Consider the following 16,009-nt stretch of genomic DNA (forward strand, 5'->3'; position numbering starts at 1 on the left):
GAATACAGCTTGTGAATGGCTTCCAATACCGTCGCCCTGTCTGAGGGAGACGTTGGCAGAGCAGACTTTAGGAACCGGCGAGGGGGAGAATTCTCGAATTCCAACCTGTAACCTTGAGATACTATCTGCAGGATCCAGGGGTCCACCTGTGAGTGAGCCCACTGTGCGCTGAAATTCTTGAGTCGACCCCCCACCGCCCCTGATGCTTGTAAAGCCCCAACGTCATGCTGAGGGCTTTGCAGAAGCCGGGGGGGGCTTCTGCTCCTGGGAAGAAGCTGCTTGGTGCACTCTCTTACCCTTTCCTTTGCCTTGGGGCAAATATGACTGTCCTTTCGCCCGCTTGTTCCTATAGGAACGAAAGGACTGCGGCTGAAAAGACGGTGTCTTTTTCTGTTGGGAGGGGACCTGAGGTAAAAAGGTGGATTTCCCGGCTGTTGCCGTGGCCACCAAATCCGATAGACCGACCCCAAATAATTCCTCCCCCTTATACGGCAATACTTCCATATGCCGTTTGGAATCCGCATCACCTGACCATTGTCGCGTCCATAAACTTCTTCTGGCAGATATGGACATCGCACTTACTCTCGATGCCAGAGTGCAAATATCCCTCTGAGCATCTCGCATATAAAGAAAAGCATCCTTTAATTGCTCTAAAGTCAATAAAATACTGTCCCTATCTAGGGTATCAATATTTTCAGTCAGGGAATCCAACCAAACCACCCCAGCACTGCACATCCATGCAGAGGCGATGGCTGGTCGCAGTATAACACCAGTATGAGTGTATATACTTTTCAGGGTAGTTTCCAGCCTCCTATCCGCTGGATCCTTGAGGGCGGCCGTTTCAGGAGACGGTAACGCCACTTGTTTTGATAAGCGTGTGAGCGCCTTATCCACCCTAGGGGGTGTTTCCCAGCGCGCCCTAACCTCTGGCGGGAAAGGATATAATGCCAATAACTTCTTTGAAATTAGCAGTTTTCTATCGGGGTTAACCCACGCTTCATCACACACTTCATTCAATTCGTCTGATTCAGGAAAAACTACAGGTAGTTTTTTCAGACCCCACATAATACCCCTTTTTGTGGTACATGCAGTATCAGAGATATGCAAAGCCTCCTTCATTGCCGTGATCATATAACGTGTGGCCCTACTGGAAAATACGTTTGTTTCTTCACCGTCGACACTAGATTCGGTGTCCGTGTCTGGGTCTGTGTCGACCGACTGAGGTAAAGGGCGTTTTACAGCCCCTGACGGTGTCTGAGACGCCTGTACAGGTACTAACTGGTTTGCCGGCCGTCTCATGTCGTCAACTGATTTTTGTAATGTGCTGACATTATCACGTAATTCCATAAACAAAGCCATCCATTCCGGTGTCGACTCCCTAGGGGGTGACATCACCATTACCGGCAATTGCTCCGCCTCCACACCAACATCGTCCTCATACATGTCGACACACACGTACCGACACACAGCAGACACACAGGGAATGCTCTTATCGAAGACAGGACCCCACTAGCCCTTTGGGGAGACAGAGGTAGAGTTTGCCAGCACACACCCAAGCGCTATAAATATATAGGAACAACCCTATAGAAGTGTTGTCTCCCTTATAGCAGCTTAATATATCAAAAAACGCCAAAAAAGTGCCCCCCCCTCTCTGTTTTACCCTGTTTCTGTAGTGCAGTGCAGGGGAGAGTCCTGGGAGCCTTCCTCGCAGCGGAGCTGAGCAGGAAAATGGCGCTGTGTGCTGAGGAGATAGGCCCCGCCCTCTATTTCGGCGGGGTCTTCTCCGGTGTTTGTGAGACCTGGCAGGGGTTAAATACATCCATATAGCCCCAGGGGCTATATGTGATGTATTTTTTAGCCAGAACAAGGTATTCTCATTGCTGCCCAGGGCGCCCCCCGCAGCGCCCTGCACCCTCCGTGACCGCTGGTGTGAAGTGTGTGACAACAATGGCGCACAGCTGCAGTGCTGTGCGCTACCTCATGAAGACTGAAAAGTCTTCTGCCGCCGGTTTCTGGACCTCTTCACTTTTCGGCATCTGCAAGGGGGTCGGCGGCGCGGCTCCGGGACCGGACTCCATGGCTGGGCCTGTGTTCGATCCCTCTGGAGCTAATGGTGTCCAGTAGCCTAAGAAGCCAATCCATCCTGCACGCAGGTGAGTTCACTTCTTCTCCCCTAAGTCCCTCGTTGCAGTGAGCCTGTTGCCAGCAGGACACACTGTAAAATAAAAAACCTAAAAACTTTTTCTAAGCAGCTCTTTAGGAGAGCCACCTAGATTGCACCCTGCTCGGACGGGCACAAAAACCTAACTGAGGCTTGGAGGAGGGTCATAGGGGGAGGAGCCAGTGCACACCACCTGATCCTAAAGCTTTATTTTTGTGCCCTGTCTCCTGTGGAGCCGCTAATCCCCATGGTCCTGACGGAGTCCCCAGCATCCACTAGGACGTCAAAGAAATAAAATTTCTGAGCAATCTTTTAATAAAAACAAATTAGCCAGTTAAGCAGCAAAACAAATCCACAGACACCACTGCTCCAATCCACTGCTCTCCCATCACTTTGGTGCGAGCTGGGCTTTGCTCAGCAGATATTTATTTACACAAAACAAGGTTCTAGATTTGTTTTCCTGGACCTGATGAGCATCTGCTGCTACAAAGTAATCATCTCCCGTATTATCCTGCAGCATATTCCAGACACACAATAATCTAATTACTTTCAGATTCCTGTCCTTGATAGTTTCAGTTTTGAATTTACTGTCCATCTGCTGGTGGCTGGAGAGAGAGCGCTGCTATTATGGAGACCCTGAGCAGGAACACAATGATGGGATATGCCTGTCTGCCACAGGGAAGGTTCATCTGAGTTCACTGCTCTCTTTATATGTATATAATAAAATCAAGTGCTGTTAAATATTGTTATCACATTGGTGTGTGCACAAGTTATATAAAAGCAACCCCTTTCACACACTTTGGTGACCCACCCAGCACCGACTCCTGGTAAGCACCCCCTACCCCACTCCCTTCTCATCCTCCTGCCCCCCACCTCTAAATAAATACTAAATAGCCATCCGGAAGTTTTAAAACACAATCCAGCACGCGGGCAATCAGCGCGCACATGCAAACTAATACAGTGACTTGCACAGTAGGCAGAGGATCAGTGTAGAGAGGAAGTAGTGGGAGCGAAAGACACAGGGGAATAGAAAAAGAGTAACAGGAAAGAGAAAGAGGGGAAAGAGATATCGATGGAGAAAAAAATGGAGTAAAAAGGGGAAAGAGAAAAGGACTGGGGAGGGAGAGAGACCAGAGGAAGGAGAAACCAAAGAAAAAAGATAGAGAGCAGAACCTCTCCTCAGACTAGGGTTACCACCTTATCACTTTAATTCTGGACACATATTAATTACACAGATTCTGTGACTGGCTGACTTCAAGACTCCATTTCACCTGGATTAATCAATTAATTAATTAATCAATTAATTAATTAATCCTACCTCAGACAGATGGTATCCATTCAGATGGTCGACAGTGTTAAGGTCGACATTAGGTCGACCACTATTGGTCGACATAGGCATGGTCGGCAGGAAAAAAAATGGTCGACACATGAAAATGTCGACATGGCTTCTTTTTTTTAAAACAATTATTTTTTACTTTTTCATACTTTATCATCCCCATGGACTACAGTTAGGAATAGTAACCTGTGCTGAACGTAGCGGCAGTGGTGTGAGGCACCTCGCCTGCAGCATGGCGAGCAAAGCGAGCTATTCAAGGGGATGCGGTACACTAATTGGGGTTCCTGATCATGTTACGGAAAAAATTACATAAAAAACAGTTAAAAAATCCATGTTGACCTTTCCATGTGTCGGCCATTTTCACGTGTCAACCATTTGTCCATGTCGACCATGTCAATGTCGACCAATAGTGGTCGACCTATTGAATGTCGACCTTAACATTGTCGACCATTCATACCGGAACCCCTGTAAAGCTGCCGCCTGCTGCTCCTCCTGCCCAGCCCAGTTATGGGCTAGGGATTTGGTGCTGTACTATGGCCCTCATTCCGAGTTGATCGGTCGCAAGGCAAATTTAGCAGAGTTACACACGCTAAGCCGCCGCCTACTGGGAGTGTATCTTAGCATCTTAAAATTGCGACCGATGTATTCGCAATATTGCGAGCACAAACTACTTAGCAGTTTTAGAGTAGCTCCAGACTTACTCTGCCTGTGCGATCAGTTCAGTGCTTGTCGTTCCTGGTTTGACGTCACAAACACACCCAGCGTTCGCCCAACCACTCCCCCGTTTCTCCGGCCACTCCTGCGTTTTTTCCGGAAACGGTAGCGTTTTCATCCACACGCCCATAAAACGCCGTGTTTCCGCCCAGTAACACCCATTTCCTGTCAATCACATTACGTTCGCCGGAGCGATGAGAAAGCCGTGAGTAAAAATACTTTCTTCATAGCAAAGATACTTGGCGCAGTCGCAGTGCGAATATTGCGCATGCGCACTAAGCGGAATTTCACTGCGATGCGATGAAAAATACCGAGCGAACGACTCGGAATGAGGGCCAATGATGCTACAACCGTGTGTCATAGTCTGACAGAGGGGCAGAAAAAGAAGATTGGAGGCAGGGCAGCATATGAGCACTTTCATAATAATGACGCCTGGGTTAGAGAGACTCTACCATATCTATCTTTACAGGGAAGCAGGACTTGAGAGCACTATGGGGAAAATGACAACACTAAGGGGTAAATTTACTAAGATGGGAGTTCTATTTAAGATGGGATGTTGCCCATAGCAAACAATCAGACTCCAGGCATTATCTTCTAGAAGATTCTAGATAAATGAGAAGTAGAGTCTGATTGGTTGCTATGGGCAACATCCCATCTTAAATAGATCTCCTATCTCAGTAAATTTTCCCCTGAGGGCCTGATTCAGAGGTGTATGCAAATTCATTAGCAGCTGTGAATGTGTATGCAGCGACTCTGTGTAAATATAAAACTGATGCAGCCACCTGGATTTGTACTGAGACATCCAAAGACGGCTTTGCTAATCCCAGTGGCTGTGTACAAAGACGCAGGGCCTGATTAACCAATAGGCTGATTAGGCTGCAGCTGGGGGGGCGCAGCGCCAGCACAATAACTTGCGCTTGGATAGGAGCACTTCCTGGTGCCGCTGGAGTTGGGGCCGAGCAAGGTCTCATGAGATCTCTCCCGGGAACTGTGGCAGCAGAGGTGCCTGCTGGGATTGCTGGCGTCACCGAGGCAGGAACGCTGGGAAGAGGAGACCCTGTCTTCCCCACTGCTGGCTCCGCCTCCAAGGCTGTAGTTGATGCCACTGCCGCCGTTGCCAGCACTGTTAGGGTGGTAAGTGGCAATATGAATGGAGCCGAGGCTCAAGCCTGTTACAGATTTTTAGCTGAATGTGACAAAAATTGGTGGTGGGGAAGGGGGGGGGGAGAATAGCCACTTCTGTATTAGCCTAGGGCGGAACCCTTAATCAGGCCCTGCAAAGACGCATCACTCAACTTAGAAAACTTTGAGTTTGTGTACTTCTCAGAATCAGGCCCTGAATAAGTGACATCTAAGCACTTAGGGGTAAATTTACTAAGATGGGATTTCTATTTAAGATGAGATGTTGCCCATAGCAACCAATCAAATTCCAGGTATTATCTTCTAGAAGGTGCTAGATAAATGAGAAGTAGATTCTGATTGGTTGGTATGGGCAACATCCCATCTTAAATAGAACTCCCATTTTAGTAAATGTACCCCTTTGTGTTAGCACCTACGGTATACCATAGTAACATTCCCATTCTCCTCATGCTCTGTGCTGCTATCCTTACTGCTTCTGTTACCACTGACACAGTAGAAGCAGATAGTGGAGGAGCCACCATCATCTAATCATAATGCTGCAGCTTCCAGCAGGGGTGTAGCGAGGGTGGCTCCGGGCGAATGCGAGCTCCAGGCGCCAAAAAAGTTAGAGGGGGTGCTGTCGTCTGCCACCTCCCCCTTCCCTCGGGCCACTGTACAGGCAGCCACGGAGCAGTAAAAGCAGAGGGGCGCACACTGACTCGGAGACTAGGTAGGGAACAGGGCAGGCCAGAGGAGACAGCAGGAGACACTGACAGCCGGCACATGCCAGCGCTCTGCCCGTCCTTTTATATGTGTCACTGTCTGCTTGTAGCTGTGCAGCAGGGTTATTTCTGTTGTGCAGCACCACTCTCTTCCCCTGCTGCTGCTGCAACACCTCTCTCCACATTGAAGCTGCATCACCTCTCTCTGCAGCAACTGGTGCAGCAGCACCTCTTTCAATCCCGACTGCTGTAGCACCTCTCTCTGCCCCTCACGCTGCTGCAGCACCTCTCTATGCCCCTCAAGCTGCTGCTGCAGCACTTCTCTATGGGGGTCATTCTGACCTGATCGCACGCTGCCGTTCATCGCAGCGCAGCGATCAGGTCAGAAGTGCGCATGTGCCGGTGCTGCTCAGGCTGCTGTGGTGCAGCTCTCTCTGCCCCTCAGGCTGCTGTGGCACAGCTCTCTCTGCCCCTCAGGCTGCTGTGGCACAGCTCTCTCTGCCCCTCAGGCTGTCGCGGTACAGCTCTCTCTGCCCCTCAGGCTGCTGTGGCACAGCTCTCTCTGCCCCTCAGGCTGCTGTGGCACAGCTTTCTCTGCCCCTCAGGCTGCTGTGGCACAGCTCTCTCTGCCCCTCAGGCTGTCGCGGTACAGCTTTCTCTACTCTTCAGGCAATTCTGGGACATTACTTTCCATGAAGCATAGTCGGATTATCAGGCTTGGGATGGCAGTTCTAGGGTATTATTTTCATTGAGGCATTGGAAGATTATCAATTGGGGGATGGGGGCAATTTTGGTATATATTTTTTCTTTGAGAGTTTGGGGGTTTCAGGTCTGTTGGGGGGGGAGGGGTCACATTTGGGGCTTTAATTTCATTGAGGAATTAGGGGGTTGTGATGTCAGTCGGGGCATATATACTGTTTTTAATTTATTTGATTTAAACAAGTACATAGTTAAATAGGGGCTCTACTACGTGGCATAACGTGTATAAGGGGTAACTACTGTGTGGTGTAAGGTGTATAAGGGGTACTACTGTGTGGTGTAATGTGAATAACGGACACTACTGTGCAGTGTATTGTGGATTGGTACTATTCTGTGGCCACGCAACTTCCCAATGAAGCCATTATTTACTTATTATTACCAGTTATTTATATAGCGCACACATATTCCGCAGCACTTTACAGAGAATATTTCACCATTCACAGTCCCTGCCCCGTGGGAGCTTACAATCTATGAAGGTAATTCAGACCTGATCGTTAGGCTGCGTTTTCTCACAGCCTGCGATGAGGTCTGAACTGCGCATGGGTATGCACAGCAATGCGCAGGCGCAACGGACTGCAGCAACGGGGATCGGTGCATAGCGACGGGATGGTGTGAGAAAAGCGATCGCACGGGTGATCGCAAGGTGACTAACGGGAAGAGGGCATTTGTGGGTGGCAACTGACCATTTTCAGGGAGAGTCTGGAAAAACGCAGGTGTGTTCAAGCGTTGGAAGGGAGGAAAATACACTCCCTTAGTAGACGGCGACTACCTGATCGCAGGGCTGCAAAAATCGCTGCCCAGCCATCAGGTCTGAATTAGGCCCACACAACAGGATAAATTTTTGTTGCGAGCCAGTTAACCTAACAGTATTTTTATTTATTTTTTATTGTGGGAAGAAACCGGAGTACCCAGAAGAAACCTACGCAAGCACAGGTAGAATATACAAACTCCACACAGTTAGGGCCATGGTGGCAATCGAACACAGGACCTAAGTGCTGTGAGGCAGTATTACTGACCACTACACCATCCATACTGCCATGTCCCTATATTGTTATAGTCTTTTCAAATGTAACATGCCACCACATATAGGCCCCCAATTCAGTACAGGGGAGGGGGCGCCAAAACATACCCTTGCTTCGGGCACAATGACACCTAGCTACACCTCTGGCTTGCAGTCACTGATAGGCTGGGATTGTGGAGATGAGTTCTGGCGCTGTCTCCAGGTGCCATGGATCTGAGTCACAGAGTTTATTGATATCTATGGTCTTGCATCTCTCATCAGTCTCCTCATCTCTCCCAATCGTAAACAATGACTGACCACAAATCAAAGATATCTTTATAATAATCGGGCAGCAGTGGGAACGGGAGTGCACACCAATAGATCTCACTTCAACAGTTGAAACGGGAGAAATGTGTGGTGCTGGGCACGACATAGGGTAAGTATAGCGGGGTGGGCTGAGGTGTCCTGGCTTATTCAGGCTGCATATTGCTAGTGCATCATAATCATCATCAGTTATTGTAAGGTGCCACAAGTTTCTGCAAAGCTGGACAAACAACTAGAGATGAAAATGTTTCCATTGCTAAGGAAGGAAGTAATATGACTAGCTCCATGTTGTTAATGAAGATCACGGCACATAACAACCCTAAGAAACTAAATGCAACAAGAAACGTTTCTGTTTCATTCTTTCCATTAACACTTGTCTATGATTCTACCTAAGAACGCCACTTTAGGTGTCCACACTCAGTCTTGCTGGTTGTCAGAGTTGCAGCATGTTGTTCACATTCATTTAGAATAAGCCTGTGTGGAACCACAGATACACCCAGTCAGAAACATAAGGGTATATTTACTAAGGTGCAGGTTTTTGGAAGTGGAGATGTTGCCCATAGCAACCAGATTCTATTTATCATTTATCTAGCACCTTTTAGAAGATAATAGCCAACATCTGATTGGTTGCTATGAGCAACATCTTCACTTCTTAAAACCTGTACTTTAGTAATTGTACCCCATAACTTCTTTATCCCTACAGGCTGCTTTCTGTTTCCCCACCACCACCACCTTCCAATCCCTGCAGAGCTCCATGGCTCAACCACCACCACCTCTCACCTTTTGAAAGTGAAAAAATTCTGCATGTAATTAAAAATTATTATTGATTGCTTTGCTGTCAGAAATAAATGTGGTAGGTTAATGAAAAAAGTACATACATGCCAACTCTACCTGAATGTCAGGGAGACTCTGAAATAGTAGTAATCTCCCTGACTCCCTTAGAGATCAGCAATCTCCGACTGCACCTTACCCACGTGATGCAGCTGTTATGTACTTAGAAATCAGATATATACATTGAAATTAGATCATCAGTGCCATTTCCCTGCATTGGTTAAAAGGCACAATGATCCCTATGTCTACATACATTTTCAAATCCGGTTTCTCGTGGCCACTTATATGAAACCACATGTAAATAGAACATAATACATGAACAAGCCCAGAAAAGTATCAGTGTCTTTTTATCAACAATTAGATCTAAAGTTGGGTACACACTGGCCCTCATTCCGAGTTGTTCGCTCACTAGCTGCTTTTAGCAGCATTGCACACGCTAGGCCGCCGCCCTCTGGGAGTGTATCTTAGCTTAGCAGAATAGCGAACGAAAGAGTAGCAGAATTGCGAATAAATAATTCTTAGCAGTTTCTGAGTAGCTCGAGACTTACTCCTACACTGCGATCAGCTCAGCCCGTTTCGTTCCTGGTTTGACGTCACAAACACGCCCTGCGTTCGGCCAGCCAATCCCCCGTTTCTCCAGACACTCCCGCGTTTTATCCTGGCACGCCTGCGTTTTTCCGCACACTCCCAGAAAACAGTCAGGTTCCGCCCAGAAACACCCACTTCCTGTCAATCACACTCCGATCACTTCAACAATGAAAATTCTTCGTTCGGACATGAGTAAATCTACTAAGTTTTGTGCTAAAATACTTAGCGCATGCGTGCTGCATACCATGCACATGCGCATATTTGCCTTAATCGCTCCGTTGCGAATATCGGCAACGAGCGAACAACTCGGAATGACCCCCCACTATGCGATGTGTGTTCCCTGCGACATTGCGCACAACAGGACCTGGCGGGGAGGCCAGCATTGATAAGTGCATACACACTTGTTGACGCGGGCCGCAACAGAGCAATGTCAGGCCACCTGAGGATGTTGCTGACGACCCCCGGGAGTGTGCATCGCCAGCGATATAGTGGGTACACACTAGACCACAGGTTCTCAAACTCGGTTCTCAGGACCCCACACAGTGAATACACCTGTGTACTTGCTGGATTACCTACAAAACATGCACTGTGTGGGGTCCTGAGGACAGAGTTTGAGAACCTGTGCACTAGACCATATGCCCGATTGGTATGATAGGGGATACCAGCATTTGGGATACCGGCGGTCAAAAAGCCAACAGTGGCATCCCAATAGGGAACGGTTAAGCATGCTTAGCCTCCCCATTTTACCCTAACCCTACCTTCCTGCAGTCTAACCCTAACCCCCCCCCTTCCCCCCCGCAGCCTAACCCCAACCCTCCTTGGTGTTGCTAGAACCTAACCCCCCTCCCCACAGCCTAACCCTCCCTCCCCCGCATCCTAACCCTCCACAGGGGGTGCCTAACCCCCCTCCCCGCTGCCTACCCCTAATGCTCCCTTCCTTGCAGCCTAACCCTAACCTTCCTCCAATCCTCCCCCACACACACACACTCGGCGGTTGGGATTCCGGCATCACCATTTTATCCATTGTTGGAGTTCCGGCATTGGGATTTTAGACACTTGTCGGGATATTGGCGTCAGGATTTCGACCACCGGCATCCTGATTGCATCCCATGCCCGATATGTCGGCCCGAATGCAGCATGGCCCCTCTCCACACCCCCCTTCCACCAGCATTGGCAAGGGTGTATACATTTGACCCGCTGGGTCCCGTCGCCGCTGATATCGCTTGGTTACACACATCGTCTAGTGTGTACCCAGCTTTACTCAAGCTCAATGAAGATTTTTGTTCCTGAAATGCAAGGTGACATGTGCAAGGTCAAACTGTGCTGACATCAAATTATGGTCTCCATTAAGCCTTTTATTATTGCCGCTATTCTCAGTGTTATTTAACCCCTGGGCTACTCCTTCTCCATATGAGAATGAAAACACATCGTTGAGGTCTGTGAATTCTCTTGAAGTCTGATAACTTCATATCCACTTAGAAATTATGTAATCTACCCTGGGGTGAGTGAATGGATAATCTATCTAAAACACAAGTGACACAAGTAAGACTCTTTCTGAGCCTCTGGAAGGACACTTGCATAACTTTGTTGAGGTCAATTGCAGTAAGAGCATAGAAGTAATCTATGTGTATGCCCTTTGTTCTTACAGCTACAATGATTGTGTTGGACCAGGAGTCTTGGGAAATGACCTCCCTGCAGATAATCCTCCACCATACTCCTTGGAAGACCCACATCTTAGACAAGACTTCTCACTCAGCACTGAAAGGAGTCCACAAGACAACATGGATAATCTCCTGCCTTCTACACCTTTGCTTATGCTAAATCTCCATGTTGTTCCACCAAACCAAATTCCTGTAACACCAGTGGACATATTGAAAGATATCTCAACACCGGGCAGTCATGCATCACCAGAAAACATTTAAGAGATTTCACTGTGCTTAGCAATACACTAAGTATCAGTCTATCTTGTCTATACTTTGGAAAACAGGTCACTTTTTTATGTTCATATTCATCAGTAATGTATGTTTGTGTGATATGGTGGTTATAAGTGTTAAAGAAGTGCAATTAGTTTATATCTAGCAATAAATAGGTGCAATAATGTAGTTTTTATATGGAAATGTTGTTGCCATCTCTGAGGGCTACTGGTAACCAAATTAGTTGCCCTCCTAGCCGAAAGTTATCCGTGTGTGTTTTCTGGATACCAAAACAATGATTAATGTTCAATAAAGTAATTATGAACTAGATGGACATTATATTACAAAATATTTGCTTTTAAAGCAATATACATACTGGCTCTTCTTGCTGTGCAAAAACTAGGGTACTTATTCAATAAGTATCACCAGGAAATCCTGTTTAACAATCCCGTTACTGCTCCCAATAATCAGTCCTCCTTAGGCATGTTATTCAAACAGCAGCTGTTTCAAAGCATTGTGTGTTATACATTGATATCTTCATTATTAAATTGATCACTTCAGTACTTTATACAGTATTATCTGAATTGTATATTTATTATGCCTACCTTGAAGTAAATACTACTTTTACTTAGGCAAATCTAGAGCAAGATAGGTGAAAAGCAGAGCCAGACCTGGGCATATGCCACATGGGTGAATGCCTAGGGTGCGTCCAGTCAGAATAGTGGCACACCCTCATGTCACCCAGCACACACTGACAGAAGGAGCTATGAGCAGAAACAACCCCTCAGAAGTGGCACTAGAGGCATTGTCACAATATCGAAAAAAGCACTGACTTTAGCGTTGCTGGTGGGAAGGGTCACGTCTGTTGGCGGCTCCAGTGGCATAGCCAGCTTTTGACAAGAATAATAAGTTTGAAAAATAGATGCCCATCGCCACCTCCCCCACTAATAGGCCATACTACTGCAGGAGTCCACAGCATCTGCCTTGCATACTGTGCAGAGGAGCAGAAGGGAAAGTGGGAGAGCACACTAACCAGAGGCTCCTCCTCTACTCTGCTGATTCGATGGCCAGAAAGACAGCCCTTATTGGGCGCATCGGATCTGTGGCTGCAAACAGTGGAGCTGCTGATTGGCTGGAGCTACTGAAGATCTCATTTTCAGGTTTTCAAGACACACTATAGCAGTGTTCCGGACAGCATACTGAGGACCCTAGAGCCAGCTGCATAGGCAACTTTTTTTGTGTTTTTCAGCAGGAGAGCCTAGGCGCTATTCATGCATCTCTACAACATGTCAGCTCCACTGAGGAGACATAGGGCTCTATTAATGAAGCAGTGAAAAGCGTGGAGAAGTGAGCCTGTGGAAAAGTTGCCCATGGCAACCAATCAGCTGCTCCGTACAATTGCATAGCATGCAAATTATAAATGTTACTTCAATGATGATTGGTTACTATGGGCAACTTCTCCACTGGCTCACTTCTCCACTCTCTTCACTGCTTCATGAATAGACCCCATCAGGCACAATAAGGGAGAGAATTATCCAAGAGTGGAGCGAGATAAAGTACCATCCAATCAGCTCTTGGAATTTTTCAAACACAGACTGTAAAATGACAGTTAGAAGCTGATTGGTTGGTACTTTATCTCCCTCTTCAAGCTTTGATAAATCTCCCCCTAAGACATTAATGCGCTCCAGGTACACAGTACACCCAAAGTTCAGCTTTACCCCATAATTCCCAATAGTCCAGTTTTTGATCTGTATCTATACCTTATATACAGTATAATAAAGTTGAAATTTTTGTTTGTTCATTCCGGTATCAGGCAAAAAATACTGGATGAATTTGGACCCCGTTTTCTCTATTGAATAGCTGATACCCCTTTCACATCGCCAAAATAACCCGGGGTATTGCCGGGTTGTTGCCAGGTCGACCCGGATCGAGGTGCAGTGTGAAAGCACCAAAGAGGATAATCCAGGTCGAGCAACCCGGCATTTCAACCAGGGTTAAAAGAAAGGTTACACGTGTCAGACCCGGGTCATTGTGCAGTGTGAAAGCCTCTGGCACGGGATATTCAACCCAGGTCTCAGAAAAAGGTGCTGATTGCCTGTTTATGTGTCTGCTCAGAGCAGTCCCCACACCCTCCTTTTATTTCCTTTGAAACCTCATCAATGTGAGCGAGCAAAGTCCATTTTAAATCACATCACAGTGTTTAACGTGAGTGACCTGGGTTCAGTGTGAAAGGCACCAACCCGGTAAGAACCAGGGAATAACCCAGGTCATAACTGCAATGTGAAATGGTCTGAGCCTGCTTGGACCTGGGTCGGACCTTGTTTTAAAAGCCGGGGCTGGCCTGGTTTGCGATCAGAAAGCGGTATTAGTGACCTTTTTTTTTAGAAATTGAGGTATGTATGATCTTGATTTGACATTAGGGAGAGGAGCAATAAGGAAAAAAACAGACAGCTGACACCTGGCGCATGCACTGTGTAGGCTCCTCAGATCCAAACAGACTATACTGTATGTATATAAATATAAATTTTTGGGGAGAAAATAAGATTTTACTTACCGGTAAATCTATTTCTCGTAGTCCGTAGAGGATGCTGGGGACTCCGTAAGGACCATGGGGAGAGACGGGCTCCGCAGGAGACATGGGCACTTTAAGAAAGAATTTAGTTCCTGGTGTGCACTGGCTCCTCCCTCTCTGCCCCTCCTCCAGACCTTAGTTAGAGAACTGTACCCAGAGGAGATGGACAGGACGAGGAAAGGATTTTTGTTAATCCAAGGGCAAGATTCATACCAGCCACACCAATCACACCGTATAACTTGTGATAACAATCCAGTAAACAGTATGACAATAACATAGCATCAGTTCACGCCCGATGCAACAATAACGTAACCCTTATTGAAGCAATAACTATATACAAGTATTGCAGAAGAAGTCCGCACTTGGGACGGGCGCCCAGCATCCTCTACGGACTACGAGAAATAGATTTACCGGTAAGCAAAATCTTATTTTCTCTAACGTCCTAGAGGATGCTGGGGACTCCGTAAGGACCATGGGGATTATACCAAAGCTCCCAAACGGGCGGGAGAGTGCGGATGACTCTGCAGCACCGATTGAGCAAATATGAGGTCCTCCTCAGCCAGGGTATCAAACTTATAGAATTTTGCAAACGTGTTTGTACCCGACCAAGTAGCAGCTCGACACAGCTGTAGTGCCGAGACCCCTCGGGCAGCCGCCCAAGAAGAGCCCACTTTCCTAGTGGAATGGGCCTTGACCGATTTTGGTAACGGCAAACCAGCTGTAGAATGCGCTTGATGAATCGTGTTACAGATCCAGCGAGCCAGAGTCTGCTTTGAAGCAGGGCCGCCAAGCTTGTTGGCTGCATACAGAACAAACAGTGCTTCTGTTTTTCGGACTCTAGCCGTCCTGGCTACATAAATCTTCAAAGCCCTGACCACATCAAGGGACTCGGAATCCTCTAAGTCCCGTGTAGCCACAGGCACCACAATAGGTTGGTTCATATGAAAGGATGAAACCACTTTTGGCAGGAACTGAGGACGTGTCCGCAATTCCGCTCTATCCATATGGAAAACCAGATAGGGGCTTTTATGTGATAAAGCCGCTAATTCCGACACTGGCCTAGCCGAAGCTAGGGCTAATAACATGACCACCTTCCAAGTGAGATATTTAAACTCCACCGTTTTCAGTGGTTCAAACCAGTGTGACTTTAGGAAGTCCAAGACCACATTAAGGTCCCAAGGCGCCACCGGAGGCACAAACAGAGGCTGAATATGCAGTACTCCCTTAACAAAAGTCTGAACTTCTGGGAGAGAAGCCAATTCTTTTTGAAAGAAATGGATAGGGCCGAAATCTGGAACTTAATGGAGCCTAATTTAAGGCCCAAATCCACTCCAGTTTGTAGGAAGTGAAGGAAACGGCCCAGATGGAATTCTTCCGTAGGAGCATCCCTGGCCTCACACCAAGAAACATATCTTTGCCATATACGGTGATAATGTTTTGCTGTTACTTCCTTCCTAGCCTTTATCAGCGTAGGGATAACCTCAACCGGAATACCTTTTTCCGCTAGGATCCGGCGTTCAACCGCCATGCCGTCAAACGCAGCCGCGGTAAGTCTTGGAACAGACAGGGTCCCTGTTGCAACAGGTCCTGCCTTAGAGGAAGAGGCCACGGATCTTCCGTTAGCATTTCCTGCAGATCTGGATACCAGGTCCGTCGTGGCCAATCTGCAACAACGAGGATTGTTCTCACTCCTTTTCTTCTTACTATTCTCAACACCTTGAGTATGAGAGGAAGAGGAGGAACTACATAGACGGACCGGAACACCCACGGTGTCACGAGGGTGTCTACCGCTACTGCCTGAGGGTCTCTGGACCTGGCGCAATACCTCTGTAGCTTTTTGTTGAGGCGGGACGCCATCATGTCTATCTGTGGCAGTTCCCACCGACTCACAATCTGTGCGAAGACTTCTGGATGAAGTCCCCACTCTCCCGGGTGTAGGTCGTGTCTGCTGAGGAAGTCTGCTTCCCAGT

At 47.5% G+C, this 16,009-nt stretch overlaps 1 protein-coding gene across 3 annotated transcripts in view; it reads left to right on the forward strand.

Moving 5' to 3' along the window:
* The window catches only part of BEAN1 (brain expressed associated with NEDD4 1), a 61,343-nt gene extending 49,301 nt beyond the window's left edge, over nucleotides 1-12,042 (forward strand). For all 3 annotated transcript variants that reach the window (XM_063945403.1, XM_063945402.1, XM_063945404.1), the window contains exon 5: nucleotides 11,203-12,042. In XM_063945403.1, the coding sequence (XP_063801473.1) occupies nucleotides 11,203-11,476 (274 nt within the window). In that variant the 3' untranslated portion in view covers nucleotides 11,477-12,042. The remainder of the gene's footprint in view (nucleotides 1-11,202) is intronic.
* The last annotated feature ends 3,967 nt before the right edge of the window (nucleotides 12,043-16,009 follow it).

The sequence above is a fragment of the Pseudophryne corroboree genome, chromosome 11 (assembly GCF_028390025.1).
Source record: "Pseudophryne corroboree isolate aPseCor3 chromosome 11, aPseCor3.hap2, whole genome shotgun sequence".
Classification (NCBI taxonomy): Eukaryota; Metazoa; Chordata; class Amphibia; order Anura; family Myobatrachidae; genus Pseudophryne; species Pseudophryne corroboree.